The 17,504-nt window shown below is 55.8% G+C and overlaps 1 protein-coding gene across 3 annotated transcripts; it reads right to left on the bottom strand.

Moving 5' to 3' along the window:
* Positions 1-4,223: 4,223 nt before the first annotated feature.
* On the bottom strand, positions 4,224-15,107 carry STMN4 (stathmin 4). Of its 3 annotated transcripts, XM_036405228.2 has the most exons (6): positions 15,032-15,107; positions 9,817-9,873; positions 8,428-8,523; positions 7,080-7,285; positions 6,798-6,989; positions 4,224-6,079 (listed from the first exon to the last, which is right to left on the bottom strand). In XM_036405228.2, exons 1-6 carry the CDS (start codon positions 15,093-15,095, stop codon positions 5,951-5,953), a joined length of 744 nt encoding a protein of 247 aa, XP_036261121.1. In that variant the 5' UTR covers positions 15,096-15,107; the 3' UTR covers positions 4,224-5,950. The 3 variants fall into 3 exon arrangements, 2 of the variants coding, with proteins under 2 accessions (XP_036261121.1, XP_036261120.1); XM_036405227.1 differs by lacking the exon at positions 15,032-15,107 and having other exon boundaries at positions 4,224-5,648; XR_008509005.1 differs by lacking the exons at positions 4,224-6,079; positions 6,798-6,989; positions 7,080-7,285; positions 15,032-15,107 and adding an exon at positions 11,156-13,955 and having other exon boundaries at positions 8,500-8,523.
* Positions 15,108-17,504: the final 2,397 nt, after the last annotated feature.

Here is a 17,504-nt window from a genome sequence, read left to right on the forward strand (position 1 = left end):
GTTTTGTGGGAATGGGCCCAGCCGGGATCCAACCGGGAATTGATCCCAGGGATCCAACGTGGGAGATCTCCTGGGAAGGTGGAGGTGGTTCCTGGGAAGGGAATGGATGCAACAGAGATCCAGCACGGAAGCGATCCAAGACCTCCAATGTGGGAGATCTCCTGGGAATGTGGAGGTTGTTCCTGGGAAGGGAATGGATCCAGCCAGAATCCAACAGGGAATTGATCCGAGTGCTCCAACGTGGGAGATCTCCTGGGAATTTGGAGGTGGTTCCTGGGAAGGGAATGTAGATCCAACCAGGACCCAAATCCCCTGGGAATGTGGAGGTGATTCCTGGGAAGGGCATTCCCAAGACTAAATCCAGCTTGGAAGGGAATGCATCCAATCAGGATCCAAATCTGGGAATGTGGAGGTGATTCCTGGGGAAGGAATGGATCCAACCAGAATCCAACTGGGAATTGATCCCAGGGATCCAACATGGGAGATCTCCTGGGAAGGTGGAGGTGATTCCTGGGAAGGGAATGTGGATCCAACCAGGACCCAAATCCCCTGGGAATGTGGAGGTGATTCCTGGGAAGGGCATTCCCCAGACTAAATCCAGCTTGGAAGAGAATGCATCCAATCAGGATTCAAATCTGGGAACGTGGAGGTCATTCCTGGGGAAGGAATGGATCCAGCCAGAATCCAACCGGGAATTGATCCGAGTGCTCCAACGTGGGAGATCTCCTGGGAATGTGGAGGTGGTTCCTGGGAAGGGAATGGATCCAACAGGGATCCAGCATGGAAGCGATCCGAGACCTCCAATGTGGGAGATCTCCTGGGAATGTGGAGGTGATTCTGGATCCAGTTGGGATCCAACGGGGAATTGATCCAACGTGGGACGTGTCCTGGGAATGTGGATCCAACCAGGACCCAAATCCCCTGGGAATGTGGAGGTGATTCCTGGGAAGGGCATTCCCAAGACTAAATCCAGCTTGGAAAGGAATGCATCCCATCAGGATCCAAATTTGGGAATGTGGAGGTGATTCCTGGGAAAGGAGTGGATCCAACCAGAATCCAACTGGGAATTGATCCGAGTGCTCCAACATGGGAGATCTCCTGGGAATGTGGAGGTTGTTCCTGGGGAAGGAATGGATCCAGCCAGAATCCAACCAGGAATTGATCCAAATGCTCCAACGTGGGAGATCTCCTGGGAATGTGGAGGTGATTCCTGGGAAGGGAATGGATCCAACAGGGATCCAGCACGGAAGCGATCCGAGACCTCCAATGTGGGAGATCTCCTGGGAATTTGGAGGTGATTCTGGATCCAGTTGGGATCCAATGGGGAATTGATCCAACATGGGACGTGTCCTGGGAATGTGGATCCAAGCAGGACCCAAATCTCCCGGGAATGTGGAGGTGATTCCTGGGAAGGGAATGGATCCAATGGGGAATCGATCCGAGTGCTCCAGTCTGGGAGATCTCCTGGGAATGTGGGGGTGATTCCCGGGAAGGGCATTCCCAAGACTAAATCCAGGATTTCGGGTGCTGGGAATCAGCTCCAGGCTGATCCGCGTGGAGTTCCATGCCCGCCAACCCAATGGGAATTTCCCGAGGGAAGCAACGGAAGCGCTCCTGGGGGGGTTTTCCCCGTGGGATTTGATGGAGCAGATTTTATTCCTGAGGATTTGCATCCCGTTTCCGAAGATCCCGAAGATCCACAGCCGCGGGGATGCAGGGAATCGGCTCCGAGGGAAACTGGGAGATCCAAGGTTCATTCCCAGAGATGGAATCACAGGAAAACGAGGAAGGATTGTGTTCCACACCCTTGGGAATAAAAATGTTCCAAATGCAAGGATTCCAAAGCGCAAAAAAAACCCCCAAAAAACTGGGAAGTTTTTCCATTTCCCCTTCCATTTTCACCTCCCAGCCCTTCCTCTGGCAAAGAATTCCGGATGGATTTCCCGTCCATCCTAAAAGGGGATCAGGAATGATCAGACAGGATTTAAACCCCATTTTTTTCCACTGCCTTAATCTGGATAATTAGAATTGATTTGGCTAATTTGAATAATTGATTTGAATAATTAATTTGGATAGTTAATTTTAATTTTCCATGGGTAGTTTCAGCCGGAAACCCTCCTTTTTTCCTGGCTTTGCCTTTTCCCAGGATCTGGATTTGGAATCTGGGACTCGGCTCCACCCTTCATGAACTTGGTGATGAATATTTAATTTAATTTAATTTAATTTAATTTAATTTAATTTAATTTAATTAATATTGAACTCAATTAATATTTAATTAAATTACCTTTTTTCCTATTCCATGTTTTCTGAGGAGGGAAAAATGGATTTATCCCTTCCAACCATTCCCTTCCCTCTTGGTGCTCTCCTGGTGGATTCCTTCTGACATTCCGGACTCTGTTTTCCCTGGAATGTCGTTTTTTATGGATAAATCCATGGAAAAGTTGCCTTCCAAGCATCCCACAAATAAATAATTCCCAGAGAATGAACCAATGTTTTTTTCTTGTTTCCCAAGATTCTCCTGGATGTGTTTTGGATCTGAACATTCCCATTGGATCACCAGCCAAAATTCCATGATCCTTCCTGGATAATACCCTGCTAAGGGATTAATGAATCACTTAATAAGCAGAAGCTTAATTAATTAATTAATGATCCCATTACTGCTTTTATCCCAGGTGCAAATTCCTCCCTTTTATCCAAGTCTTGGATTCCAGGAGGATCCAGGGAATCCTTGGAGCCTTTTCCAGAGGGGTTCCAAGAGAGCTGGGATTGGGGCAAGGGCTGGAGGGAGCCAGGGAATGGCTTCCAGTGGGAAAGGGGAGCTTGGGATGGTGGGATCTTGGGAAGGGATTCCTGGCTGGGCTGCAATTCCCAGAGAATCCCTGGATCCCTGGCAGCGTCCCAGGGTGGATTTGGAGCACCCTGGGATGGTGGGAAGTGTCCCTGGGATGGGATTGAAGGTCCATGGATCCCATCCCAAACCATTCCGGGATTCTGGGATCAGGGACACTCAGGATCCATCCCGAGGGATTTTTATGGAATTCAGGGATGGAAAAGGGAAGGGAGACCCTTCCTGGAATCCCGAATTCCCAGTGAAACCCCTGGATCCCGAAATTCCTTCTCAAGGAGGAGTCGGGATGGGGCTGGATCCAATGGCAGGCTGGGAGAGCAGCTGGGAATGTGCAGCTGGATCAGGGGAGGATCCAGGGAATCCTTGGAGCCGCTTCCCCATCCCAAAGGGGCTCCAGGAGAGCTGGGACTGGGGCAAGGGCTGGAGGGGCAGGAGCCAGGGAATGGCTTCCAGTGGGAAAGGGGAGCTTGGGATGGTGGGATCTTGGGAAGGGATTCCTGGCTGGGCTGCAATTCCCAGAGAATCCCTGGCAGCGTCCAAGGAAAGGTGGGATCACCCTGGGATAATGGAAGGCATCAATGGGAGAAAAAGAATTCCCCAAATCCTCGTTCCTCCGGATTCCCCAGGCCGTGGAATGCGATCATCCTGGAATCCTGGAGTGGTTTGGGTGGGAGGGGACCTCAAAGCCCACCCCATTCCATGGACAGGGACACCTCCCACCATCCCGGGTTTTTCAGGAAGTGTGGATGGATCCATGTCCTCTTTTCCTGCCCCACCTGGACACCACGGGAATCCCAGCTGCACCCACAGGGAAGCCCAACGCCCTTTCCCTGGATTTGTCTGATCCCACACCCATGGGAATCACCCATCCTCAAAGATTCCCAGGATCAGGGAGGATCCTGGGATCTCCTTATCCCGGATCAGAGAGGATTGGACACTTTGGACCCTCTGGAATGCTGCTCCTGAATTTTGTTCCCATTTTCTGGTGGAAAAAAGACGGAAGGGGAACATTCCCATTGCTTCCTCCGTGGAGCTGGAGCAGGAATTCCCAGGATTTCCTCCTGACCCTGAGGAACGGATTTTTTTTTTTTTTTTGCCTATTCCATGGATATTCCACGGATGGATGTTCCCACCTCATATCCAGCTCTTTCCCAGTTTCCTCCCCTCCCAGCACACGGATGGAATTGGGATCTGACTCCCAGCTCCAGGTCTGGGACGGGAAAATTTCATGGGATGAGTTTGGAACTCCCAAATTTTGGGGAATGGGGAGGGAGGGGGAACAGCCCAGCCTCCCACCCTAATTCCCTCCTTTTCCCAACAGTGGGATGCCCCAATCCCGAAAAAAAAAAAAACCACACGGGAAGCACCGCAGGGATCATGGAAACCAAAGGAAAGGCCAAGGCAGTTTTATTTACATCCGTAGTGTACAAAAAAAAGGACAGCTCGTGCCACAATCCGTCCCCGATCCCGTTTTTCCCCCTTTTCCCCAGGGTTCTCCCCGGGGCTCCGGGTCGGAGCTCGGAATGTCTCACCCGGACACGGCGGAGACCCAAACCCTTCGTTCACACCCGGGCTGGAATTTTGGGGGGAGCTGCAGCACTGGGAAGCGCTTCCAGCGGCTGGGAGTGCAGGGAATTCCCACCCCGTCCCCTGGAAAATCCAATTCTTCCTTCTCCCCGCGCTTCCTGGAGGCAGAGAATCCCCCCGGGAATCATGGCAGCTCCCAAAAAAAGCATCTCCTGGAATACCGAGGAGGTTTTCCACCCTCCCAGGTGTCACCAGGAGGTGCCACCGCGTGTCCCCAAAGGGTTCCCATGGATATTTTTCCCTGCTCTCCGCAGGGCTCTGTCCCACCTCCAGCTTTTTCCCTGAATTTTCCCTCATTCCCTTCCACCGTGGTCTCCACAGCCCCGCCCTGGCTTCTCCTGCTGCTCCATCCCCGGGAGCCGATGGTTTTCCAGCTGGAAAAGGGGGGGGTTTCACCCAAGAATTCCCAGTGGGGTTGCGAATTCCCATTTTTTGGGAGGTTCTTACTAAAAAAGCTTCTTTGGGAATTCACGGGGCTTTCCAATGTCACCCCTTGGGAAGGATCATGGGCGTCTCCAACAGCTGGGAAAAAACCTTTGGAGCAAGGGAATTTCACTCCCTGACCACTTCCAACGGTGGCGGTGGGTAAAAAAAAAACTTCTCCCCCTTCCCGAAACGGTGCTGGAAGGGCAAAAAAATCCAGGAAGAGATCCCAAATCCGGGCGGGAGCAAGGGAGGGACACCAAGAGATGCCGCAGCCCACGGATGGGATGGGATGGGATGGGATGGGATGGGATGGGATGGGATGGGATTGGACGGAGAAGACTCCGGAGGGATTCCCGCCCGCCCCGCCTGCCCAGCACCAAATTAAAGTCACACACGACGCACATTTCCCACAATTCCCGCCCCACCCGCTCCGCATTCCCGGGATTTGCCCCGGGCATCACCTCCTCATGTCCCCTCCGGACCTGGCTGACGGGGCGGGACCCACGCTGGGGTGGGCATCCCGAAATTCCCGCCCTCATCCCTTTCCCTCCCCACCCTCCCCCGGAACGACGACGACGACGACTCCGATGGCTTCACCCCCTCAACTCGTCACATCCACGAACAAAGAAAGCAGAGGAACGTCCACCATTCCCACACCATTCCGACCTTGGAGCTGCCTGGAAGCCTCCGGCACCTCCCCGGAGCTGTCAGTCCGAGCAGAGCCTCTTTACCTGGAGGCTTCTTCCTTGAGCTCCTTGTTTTTCCTCACTTCTTCCGCGTGTTTGTCCTGTGGGATCGGGAAGGAGGAGGGGGAGGAGGAGGAAGAGGAGGAGGAGGAGGAAGGAGGAGGAGGAGGAGGAGGGGAACACGCGTTAGCCGGGTTCCAGGATTCCGGGATCCCCACGGACAGCGGCTCCGGAGGGGTTGAAGGCACGAGGTTCATCCCAAGCGTCCTCTCCTCCCCTGGGGTCACTTTAAGGGCTGCTGGTGGCACTTGGGGACACTTTGTCCTCGCCCTCTGGCTACGAGGGAGACGTCAACCGTCCCGGGAAGCCCCATGGAGCTGGGATTGGCTGGGATTTTCCGGCATTATCTGGCGCTCTCCGCCTCTGCCCCAACGGAGGCGTTCGGAGAAGGGCCCTGGGCGGGCTCCGGATGTTTTGGAGGGAGCTGGAGGTGGTGAGGGTGGGATTTTCCGTGCGGAGGTTGGGAACAGACCTGATTCGGGAGAGAGAAGAGGGCTGGAAGGGTGGGAATGGCTCCCAGCACGGAGCTGGGGAGCTGCCGGATCCGTGGGATGGGACACGGGGGGAGATCCGCCAGCCCGGAGGTGGGAAAAGTGCGAGGGGAGCGGCGGGGATGGGGCTGGGATGGAATTTCCAGAGAAATTCGGGAAATCCTGGAAATTGGGGCTGCCCCTGGATCTCTGTAAGTGTCCAAGGAAGGGTTGGATGGGGCTTGGAGCAACCTGGGATAGTCCAAGGAAAGGTTGGAGCAACCTGGGATAGTCCAAGGAGAGGTTGGATGGGGCTTGGAGCAACCTGGGATAGTCCAAGGAGAGGTTGGAGAAACCCGGGATGGTCCAAGGACAGGTTGGACGGGGCTTGGAGAAACTTGGGATAGTGGAAGGCGCCGGGGGTAGAACCGGATGATCCTAAAGGTCCCTTCCAACCCAACCATCCCAGGATTCTACAATTCCTGGGATTCTGAGTCCCGCCTCGGTGGGACACGGGAAAAGGAAGGGCTTTGCTTATCCATGGACAAGACCCAGATCCCAACTCTCCGACCTCTCCCAAGCCTACAGATCCACCCAGGCAGGACCCTCCCCAATCCCAGTGGATCGCTGAGCTTGGGTGGGAAGGGAAGCGGGACCCCCCAGGAGCCACCATTATCCCGAATATCCCGACTCATCCCGACCCCTTTTCCCGGCGCCCACCTTCTCCTGGAGGCGCTCCAGCATGGCCGCCAGGTGGGCCTCGCGGTTCTCCTTGTTGGATTCCATCTTCTGCGCCAGCTTCTCCTTGGCCATCTTGATGAAGTTGTTGTTCTCCTCGATGGCCTTCTGGATCACTTCCCGCTCGTGTTCCCGCTTTTCCGCCAGGTGCTTCAGCAGCTCCGCCTCCTGGTACTGGAGGGGGGGCGGCATTCCCGGGATAAAGTCACCTCTTCCCAAAAAACGGGGGAACCCAAAAAAACCAGGGTGGGGGAATTCACCCACCTTCCTCCTCTCCTCCGCCGCTTCCAGCTTCTTCTGGATCTCCTCCAGGGAGGGGTCGCGGCGCCGGGGCAGGGAGGCGTTGAATTCCGGAATTCCGTCGAAGGACGGGGGCTTCAGGATGACCTCGAAGGACTGGCCCGAGGTGCGCTTGTTGAGCTCGATCACTTCCATGTCGGAGATGACGCACCAGGTCAGATCCACCGTGTCTGGGTTGGGGGGGAAAAGGGGGCGTGGGATGAGCCACGGGAATTCCCATTGCCGAGATTTCGGCACCTGCGGGAAGCCGATTCTGCCATCCCTGGTATCCATGAGTTTCACCAAGGTTTAGCCCAAAAAGCATCCCTGGGGTTCAGGGATGTGGGAAGTGGGGGTAAAATATCTGGGATTCCCATGGATGGGGCTGAGGTGGGAATATTTGGGAGAGCTGAGGGGTTGGGAATGTTCCTGTCTCTCCAACTCTCCCTGCTTTGGGAAGTGGGAATGGGATCATGGTCCCTTTTCCAGTGCGGATCCTCCTGGATAACCTGGAGGAGCCCCCCAAGGCTCTTCCATGGCCTCTGGACATGGATTGGGATAAATCACCTGGAGCTGAAAAATACGGATATGGGATGATGGGATAATCCCAGAGCCTCCCTGGATCCCAACCCATCCATGAGGTCAGGTTGGGAATATTTGGGAGAGCTGAGGGTTGGGAATATTCCTGAATCTCCATCTCTCCCTGCTTCGGTTAGTGGGAATGGGACCATGATCCCTTTTCCAGTGTGGATCCCCCTGGATAACCTGGAGGAGCCCCCCAAGGCTCTTCCATGGCCTCTGGACATGGATTGGGATAAATCACCTGGAGCTGAAAAATACGGATATGGGATGATGGGATAATCCCAGAGCCTCCCTGGATCCCAACCCATCCATGAGGTCAGGTTGGGAATATTTGGGAGAGCTGAGGGTTGGGAATATTCCTGAATCTCCATCTCTCCCTGCTTCGGTTAGTGGGAATGGGACCATGATCCCTTTTCCAGTGTGGATCCCCCTGGATAACCTGGAGGAGCCCCCCAAGGCTCTGGACATGGATTGGGATGAATCACCCAGAGCTGAAAAATATGGATCTTACATTCTGGGATGAAGGAACTGAGCCCTGCTGGATCCCAACCCATCCATGAGGTCAGGTTGGGAATATTCGGGAGATCTGCGGGAGCTGCCCAAGCCCCTCCAGATCCCAACCCAGCCTTGTGCTGAATTCCCAGAAAACTCCAGAGCTTCTGTGCCCCAGGGTGACCCTGCTCGTGCCGGGGAGGGGCTGGATCCCCCCCAGAAATCCCGGAATTCCGGGGGTTGGGAAGGGGGGTCCCACCTTCGTAGGCGTAGGTCGGCTTGTTGAGGGGATCCGAGAGGAAACAGGAGCAGAAGAGGGAGACGAGGGGCAGCTCCTTCATCTTCTCCTTGTAGGCTGGGAAGAGACGACGGCGTCGGGATCAGAATTCCAAGTGGGATCAGAGGGATGGAAGGGCCAGGGAAGGGTTGGGATAGGGGGAAAAATGGGATTGAGGGGATTCCAAGAGGTATCAGAGGGGTGGAAGAGCCGGGGAAAGGGTTGGGATGGAAGGAAAATGGGATGGAGGGAATTCCAAGGGTCAGGGAAGTTTTGGGATAGGGGTCAGTGGAATGAGGGGGCTGCCATGTATTAGGAAAAGTTTGGGATTGGGATCAGTGGGATGAGGGAGGCTCCACGTGCCAGGGAAAGGGTTGGGATGGGGGAAAAGGGATGGAGGGATTTCCAAGGGTCAGGGAGAGGGATGGGATTGGGATCAGAGGGGTGTTCCATGTGCCAGGAAAAGTTTGGGATTGGGATCAGAGGGAGGTTCCATGTGCCAGGAAAAGTTTGGGATTGGGATCAGAGGGATGGGGGTGCTCCATGTGCCAGGAAAAGTTTGGGATTGGGGTCAGAGGGACTGAGGGGGTCACTCCATGCCAGGCAAGGGCTGGGACTGGGGTCAAAGGAATGGAGAGGCTCCAGGTGCTGGGGAAGGTTTGGGATCGGGATCAGAGGGATGAGGGAGGCTCCACATGCCAGGGAAATGGTTGGGATGGGGGGAAAAGGGATGGAGGGATTTCCATGTGCCAGGGAGAGGGGTGGGATTGGGGTCAGAGGGATGGGGGGAATTCCACATTCCAGGTAAAGGGATGGGATTGGGATTAGGGGGAAGAGGGAATTCCATGTGCCAGGAAAGGGATCAGGATCAGAGGGATTGGGGAATTCCACATTCCAGGGAAGGGATGGAATCGGAATCAGAGAAATGGAGGAAATTCCACATTCCAGGAAAGGGATGGGATCGGGATCAGAGAAATGGAGGAAATTCCACATTCCAGGGAAGGGATGGGATTGGGATCAGAGGGGTTGGGAATTTCCACATCCCATGGAAAGGATTGGGATGGGGATGGCGGCCAGCCCCAAACATTCCAAGCAGGATGAGCTGAGGATCCCAGACGTGCAAAGGGAAAACTCGGGAATGGCCCGGGATTGTCCCGGGCTGTTGATCCCAGTTTGTCACCACTGGGATGGGATTGGGGAGCATTCCAGGGTCGGGATGACACCTTGGGATGGGTTTGGGGAGCATTCCAGGGTCGGGATGACACCTTGGGATGGGTTTGGGGAGCATTCCAGGGTTGGGATGACACCTTGGGATGGGTTTGGGGAGCCGAGGATGGGGGTGAGGGGTGGGGGGGTTTTGGGGTGGCGTACCGGCCAGAGTCATGGCGAGGAAATCCTTGGAATTCTGCAGGAAAAGCGATCCTGGGCCTGCGGAGGGAAGGAAGGGATTGGGTCAGTGGTGAGGTCCTGGGAATGGGATGGTGGGATGGAGGGATGGAATTATGGGATATAGGGATAGTGGGATATAGGGATAATGGGATATAGGGATAATGGGATATAGGGATATAGGGATGATGGGATGGGATAGGATGGGATGGGATAATGGGAAGAGATGGGACGATTTGGGATTTGGATGGGATGGGATAATGGGACAGGAACACACTGGAGTAATGGGATTGTGTGGGATGGGATAACGGGATGGGATGGGATAAGGGGATGGGATGGGATAACGGGATGCGATGGGATGGGATAATGGGATAAGGGGATGGGATGGGATGGGATAATGGGGTGAGATGAGATTATTTGGGATGGGAATGCACTGGGATACTGGGATGGGATAATGGGATGAGGATGGGGTAGGATAATGGGATAGGAATGCAATGGGATAATGGATGGGATGGGATGATTTGGAATGGGATGGGATAACGGGATGGGATGGGATAACGGGCTGGGATGGGATAATGGGACAGGAACACACTTGAGTGATGGGATTGTGTGGGATGGGATAATGGGATGGGATGATTTGGGATGGGATGAGTTGGGATGGGATGATGGGAAGGGGTGGGATGGGATAATGGGACAGGAACACACCGGCGTGACGGGACGGGATGGGATGGGATGGGCACACACCGGGATGACGGACACATCCCGTGGGATATTCCTGCCACACTCCGCCCTTCCCAACCCACACACGTGAGGACACGTGCCGGGAGCCACACACGGACACACCTGGACACACCTGGGCACGCCTGGACACGCCTGGACACACCTGGACCCCTCCCAAATTCCCCCTCCAATTCCCGCCACTCGTGTCCCAACATTCCCAGCCCTCAGCTCCCCCCTTCCCATTGCTCCAGGATCCTCTCCTGCATCCCCCTGGGATCATCCCCGGGATCTCCAGGACCCCCACCCACCCCCAGGGCTTGGAATGGGAATTGGGAATGCTGAAAACCAGGATAATCCAGGCTGTCCCCCATTCCTGGGGTTTTTGGGTGTGGAAATGTGGAATCGCCCTTCCAAAGCACGGAACGAGGTGGGATTTGGGGATTATTCCCAGATTTTGATCCCCAAATCCCTCCTGCGAAACCGGGATCCAAAAATCCCCGCAGCTCCCGAGGGAATGAGCATTCCAGGGCTGCGCCATGCCCCACCCATCCCGATAAATTCCCAGCCCTCCTTCCCAAATCCTGCTGGGAATCCCAAAAATAACCTGGCTGCAGCTTCCAGAGGCTGCTGGGAGGAGGTGGGAACAGGGAGAAAATCTGGGAAATATCCAGCTGGGATCCACTTCTCCTGACAGGGCTTGGGTGGGGATGGATTCCTGGGTTCTGGTTATCCACGGATAACCCAGCTGGAAGCCATTCCCTGGCTCTGGCATTCCCACCCCAAATCCGGCTTTTCCCTGGGATCCGCCGGCATTCCGTGCCCGCTCCCCAGCCCTCACGTGGCGTTCCCACGGGATGAAACGTGGGGATCGCCCACCAGGGCCGGAACGGGTGGGAAACGGGATCCATCCCTATGGATACGGCGGGATGGGAGGGGAGTGGCCCAGCCCCGTTCCTGCCTGGGTTGGAGACGATTTTCCAGGGGTTTGGAGGAGGGAATTCCTTCCCTGCCCCGTTCCCAGTGGGAGTGGGCTGTGGCAGGGGATCTGCTGCCGTCACCCCAAAATCCCCGTGTGGATGGGATGATCCCGATCCTGACCAGGCGATCCCATTCCTGAACGAGCGATCCCATTCCCAGACAGGTGATCCCATTCCTGAACGTGTGATCCCATTCCCAGACAGGTGATCCCATTCCTGAACGTGTGATCCCATTCCTGAACGTGTGATCCCATTCCCAGCCAGGCGATCCCATTCCAAACCACGCCATCCTATTCCTGGCTGCACAATCCCATTCCCGACCACACAATCCCATTCCCGAACACGTGATCCCATTCCAAACCATGCCATCCTATTCCTGGCCACACGATCTCATTCCCAGCCACACAATCCCATTCCCAACCAGGTGATCCCATTCCTGACCACTTGATCCCATTCCCGACCACGCTATCCCATTCCCAGCGAAGTGATCCCATTCCCAACCACACAATCCCAAAATCCCAAACATGCAATCCCATTCCCAGCCCCGCCATCCCATTCCCAACCTCACCATCCTATTCCAAACTACATGATCCCGTTCCCAAGCATGGGATCCCATTCCCAACCACAGGATCCCATTCCCAACCACACAATCCCATTCCCAGCCAGGTGATCCCATTCCTGACCATGCCATCCTATTCCCAACCATACAACCCCATTCCCGACCATGTGATCCCATTCCCAGGCACAAAATCCCATTCTCAACAACACCTTCCCATTCCCAGCCAGGTGATCCCATTCCAAACCACGCCGTCCTATTCCTGGCCACACGATCCCATTCCCAGCCACACGATCCCATTCCCAACCCCGTGATCCCATTCCCAGCCACACCATCCCATTCCCAACCCCGTGATCCCGTTCCCAGCCACACCATCCCGTTCCTGACCACACAATCCCGTTCCAAACCACGCCATCCCATTCCCGACTGCGTGATCCCATTCCCAGCCAGGTGATCCCATTCTGAACCATGCAACCCCATTCCGAAACACGCAATCCCAAAATCCCAGCCACACAATCCCATTCCCACCCATGCAATCCCATTCCTGGCCACACAATCCCATTCCCAACCACATGATCCCATTCCAAACCATGCTGTCCTATTCCTGGCCGCGTGATCCCATTCCCAGCCGCACCATCCCATTCCCAACCTCGTGATCCCATTCCCAGCCACAAAATCCCATTCCCAACCACACAATCCCATTCCAAACCACACCATCCCATTCCCAACCACCAAATCCCATTCCAAACCACACAATCCCAAAATCCCAGCCACACCATCCCATTCCCAACCACACCATCCCATTCCCAACCACCAAATCCCATTCCCAGCCACACCATCCCATTCCCAACCACACCATCCCATTCCCAAACCGCGGGATCCCATTCCCAGCCAGCCGCACGTGGCAGGGCGAGGGATCCCGCGGGATTCACCCTCCGCAGAGCTGCCTTCATCCCTTTTCCCACCCTGAATCCCATGGGAAGGACCCTCCCATCTCCCATCATCTCCCATCTCCCATCATCTCCCATCTCCCATCTTTTTCCCTGGAAAAAGCATCCACCCATGGATGAAGGAATGGGAAGGGATTTGTGGAGGGTAGGGGGGGGGGGTCCCCATTCCCTGCCTGGAAAACTGGGAAGCTCCAGAGGGGGGAAAAATGGGATGGCGGCTCCTTTTCCCTCTCCCCCCCCACCCCTCATCCCTTTTTTTTCCATTTCCCTGGAATAAAAATTCCAGCGGCCGCTTCCACCGGCAGGAATTCCACATTTTTTGGTGGGGGGGGGGCTCTGGGTGGGGCCGGCGCAGCCCCCGAGGGGGTGCAGAATCCCGGGAATGCTGAAGAGGATCCTCCCAGGACAACAGGGCGAGGGGCTCCCAAAAATCTGGGGCAGGGTGGGGATCCCAGGAATGCGGAGGGAGCGGGGTCCGCCCCGGGAATTTGGGACTCCGAGGATGCTGGGGGCGGGGGGGGGGGCGAAATCCCGGGATTTTGGGGGGGTTCGGGTGCCCCGAGGATTTTGAGGGTGCAAAATTCGTGATTTTGGGGGGTTTTGGACCTCGAGGATGCTGAGGGGGGGGCAAAATCCCGGGATTTTATGGGGATTCCGGTCCTGTGAGGATTTTGAGGGTGCAGAATCCCAGGATTTCGGGGGGATTTGGTCCCCCGAGGATGCTGGGGGGGGGGGGTGAAATCCCAGGATTTTATGGGGGTTCGGGTGCCCCAAGGATTTTGAGGGTGCAGAATCCCGGGATTTTGGTCCCCCCAAGGATTTTGAGGGTGCAGAATCCCGGGATTTTGGTCCCCCCAAGGATTTTGAGGGTGCAGAATCCCGCGATTCCGGGGGGATTCTGGTCCCCCAAAGATTTTGCAGAATTCCAGGATTTGGGGCGGGGTTTGGTTCCCCGAGGATTTTGAGGTTGCAGAATTCCGGGATTTTAGGGGAGGTTTGGTCCCCCCGAATATGGTGGGGGGTGCAGAATCCCTGGATTTTAGGGGGATTTGGGTCCCCCGAGGGTTTTGAGGGTGCAGAATCCCGGGATTGTGAGGGGGCTCGGGTCGCCCAGGGATGCTGGAATGGGGGTCCCCCCCCTCAGAAATGGGGGTGGCCGAGGATCCCGGGATTTTGGGGGGGGGGGGGTCCCCTAAAGGATTCTGGGGGTGGGGGGGATTCTGCGGATCCCCGGAAAATTCTGGGAATTCTGGGAATGCCGGGGGTGCAGAATCCCTCGGGAATTCTGGGGGTGCGGAGACCCCGAGGACGCTGATCCCCCCCCAAACCCAAATTGGGGGGCGGCAGCCGAGGATGAGGATGGGGATGAGGATGAGGATGGGGTGGGGAGCGGGGAGGGGGAAATCTCCAAAAGGAAGGGGATAAGGAATTCCAGACAGATGGAAAACGCCCCGGGAAGAGCGGGACCAGCACCCCAAAAGGGATGGGGACACCAGGGGGGACAAAATGGGGACCCCCAGAGCAAAACTCCCGAACACCCGCCCCCTCCACCCCTCCTGCCCTGAACGGAACCGGCTAAAATTAAAAATTCCCCCCAAAAATTCCCCCAAAATAGACCCCCAAAAAAATGCCCCCCAAAAAATTCTCAAAAAAAATGCCAAAAAAATCCCCCCCCTCCAAAAAAAAAATTTCACAAAATAATCCCCCCCAAAAAATGGCCCCAAAAAAATTCTCAAAAAAATTCCCCCAAAAAATTCCCAAAAAATTCCCATAAAATTCCAGCGGGGTCTGCCGGACTCGCCCCACGGCGGTGGTCGCGCTGCTCCTCTCCCCACATCCTTTACGCCCCCCCACCCCCCAAAATCTGCCGCACTTTAACCCCCCCCCTATACAGACCCCCCCCCAAATCCACCCGAACCCTCCTGCCCTGAACGGAACCGGCCGAAATTCCCCCCAGAAAATCCCCATAAAATTCCAGCGGGGGCTGCCGGACTCACCCCACGGCGGCGGTCGCGCTGCTCCTGGCGCTCTCCCGGCTCCTTTAACGCGGCTTTGGAACATCCCGGGCGGGGGGTCCCCAGCGCCCCCCATGACATCATCGCCCGGCCCTCTGATTGGTCGAGAGCCCCGTGCGAATGAGGGCCCCGCCCGGTGACGTCACAGCCCGCAGCTATTTTGGGGGTTGGAGCAGGGAAAGGGGAAAAAAAAAAAGACGGGGGGAAAAAAAAAGGGATGGGTGGAAAAATTAAGGGATTAAAAAAAAAAAAAAGGGGGGGGTTTGGGGTGAAAAATGGGGATTTTGGGGGTTGGATGGGAAGGAGGGATGCGGAGCAGGGAGGAGATTGGGGGGGACAAAGTGACAAAGGGACACGGAGGGGTTCGGGGCGTCGCGAGGGGGGCGAGTGTCCCTGGTCCCTTTTGTCACATGGTGGGGACATTGGGGTGTCCCCCGAATCTGGGGGGCAGAGGAGTGACACCGATATGGGGGGGGGGGGGCGACAATGGGGTGACACTGATATAGGGGGACAGTCAGGTGACATCGATATGGGGGGACAATGGGGTGACATCAGTGTGGGGGGAGAGACAGTGGGGTGACATCGATATGGGGGGACAATGGGGTGACAACTCCAGGGTGGGGGAGAATGGGGTGACATCGATATGGGGGGACAATGAGGTGACATCAATGTGGGGGAGGGACAATTGGGTGACATCGATATGGGGGGGACAATGGGGTGATATCGATTTGGGGGGGCAATGGGGTGACATCGATATGGGGGGACAGTGGGGTGACATCAGTGTGGGGGGGAGGGACAATGGGGTGACATCGATATGGGGGGACAATGGGGTGATATCGATTTGGGGGAATAATGGGGTGACATTTCCAGGGTGGGGGACAGTGGGGTGACATCGATATGGGAGGGGGACAATGGGGTGACATCGATATGGGGGGACAATGGGGTGATATCGATTTGGGGGAATAATGGGGTGACATTTCCAGGGTGGGGGACAGTGGGGTGACATCGATATGGGAGGGGGACAATGGGGTGACATCGATATGGGGGGACAATGGGGTGACATCAATGTGGGGGACAGTGGGGTGACATCGATAAGGGGGGACAATGAGGTGATATCGATTTTGGGGGGGACAGTGGGGTGACATCGATATGGGTGGGGGAAATGGGGTGACATCGATATGGGGGGGGACAATGGGGTGACATTTCCAGGGTGGGGGACAAAGTGGTGACATCGATATGGGGGGGACAATGGGGTGATATCGATTTGGGGGGACAATGGGGTGACATCTCCAGGATTTGGGGACAACGGGGTGTCCTGTCCATCCTGAGGGACAATGGGGTGACATCTCCAGGATTTGGGGACAACGGGGTGTCCTGTCCTGTCCTGTAGGACATTGGGCCGTCCCCTCCACCCTCCCATTCCCAGGACATGTCCCAATCCCGAACCCACCCCGTCCCATCATTCCCAGCCCCAAATTCCCGCCAGGACTCGTCCTCCATCCCCAATCCGGGCCACGGGAACACGGAGAGGCCGAGCCCCAGATCCCAAAACTATTTTGGGGCGAGCGGAGTCTCCGGGGAATCCGTGTGGAACGAGGGCACCTCCGGAGCGCCGAGTCCTTCCCAAATTCCATCTCTCCTTCCCCAAATCCGCCTCATCCCGGCCTATATTCCGACGGTCACGTGCCCGGCACCTCTGGGAATCATCCCGGTATTTTTAGGTTCTGGGTTTCTCCGTCACAGTTTGGGAACGTGGATTGCTCTGGAAAAGGGATTTAGGGTGGGTTTGTGGGGAGCAGGATATCGGGAAGGACGGGATGGCCCCGTTGGAATTTGGGGAGGAATTGGTTATTCCGGCTCTCATTCCCCAAATCCGCCTCATCCCGGCCTCTTTTCCACCGGTCACATCCCCGGCACCTCTGGGAATCATCCCGGTATTTTTAGGATCTGGATTTCTCTGTCATGTTTTGGGAACACGGATCGCTCTGGAAAAGGGATTTAGGGTGGGTTTGTGGGGGGCAGGATATCAGGAAGGATGGGATGGTCCCATTGGAATTTTGGGGGTGAATTGGGTATTCCAGATTTTCTTCCCCAAATCCACCTCGGGTTTTTTTGGGGTCTTTTTTTGGACATTCTGGCTCTGGAATGTTTGATTCCAGGTTGGGTGGGGATTGGAGAAATCTGGAATAGGGGAAGGCATCCTTGGGGTGGGATTTAAGGACCATTCCCACCCAAACCCTTCCACGACCCAATGATTCCATGGCAAGGACACCCCGCTGAAATTCCCAAATTTCCAATCCTTTCCCCACCACCTTCCAAGCGGGCGGAATTTGGGATTCCCGTGGGAACTGGAGCGCATTCCAGAGGGACAAAGGCCGGGAAAGGGTCAAATCCCAGCGGCCAAGCTGGGGACAAAGAGCCCTTGAGTGGCTCCGGGGACAGCCCGGCCGTGCCT

Source organism: Molothrus ater, chromosome 32 (assembly GCF_012460135.2).
Source record: "Molothrus ater isolate BHLD 08-10-18 breed brown headed cowbird chromosome 32, BPBGC_Mater_1.1, whole genome shotgun sequence".
NCBI lineage: Eukaryota > Metazoa > Chordata > Aves > Passeriformes > Icteridae > Molothrus > Molothrus ater.

Excerpts from the sequence above, each read along its gene's own strand:
- STMN4 (XM_036405228.2), bottom strand. The coding sequence starts at position 15,095 with ATGTTCCAAAGCCGCGTTAAAGGAGCCGGGAGAGCGCCAGGAGCAGCG. Across the intron at positions 9,874-15,031 it reads AGCGCGACCGCCGCCGTGGG|GCCCAGGATCGCTTTTCCTG; the intron begins GTGAGTCCGGCA and ends TTCCCTCCGCAG. Across the intron at positions 7,286-8,427 it reads GCCGACCTACGCCTACGAAG|ACACGGTGGATCTGACCTGG; the intron begins GTGGGACCCCCC and ends CCCCCAACCCAG.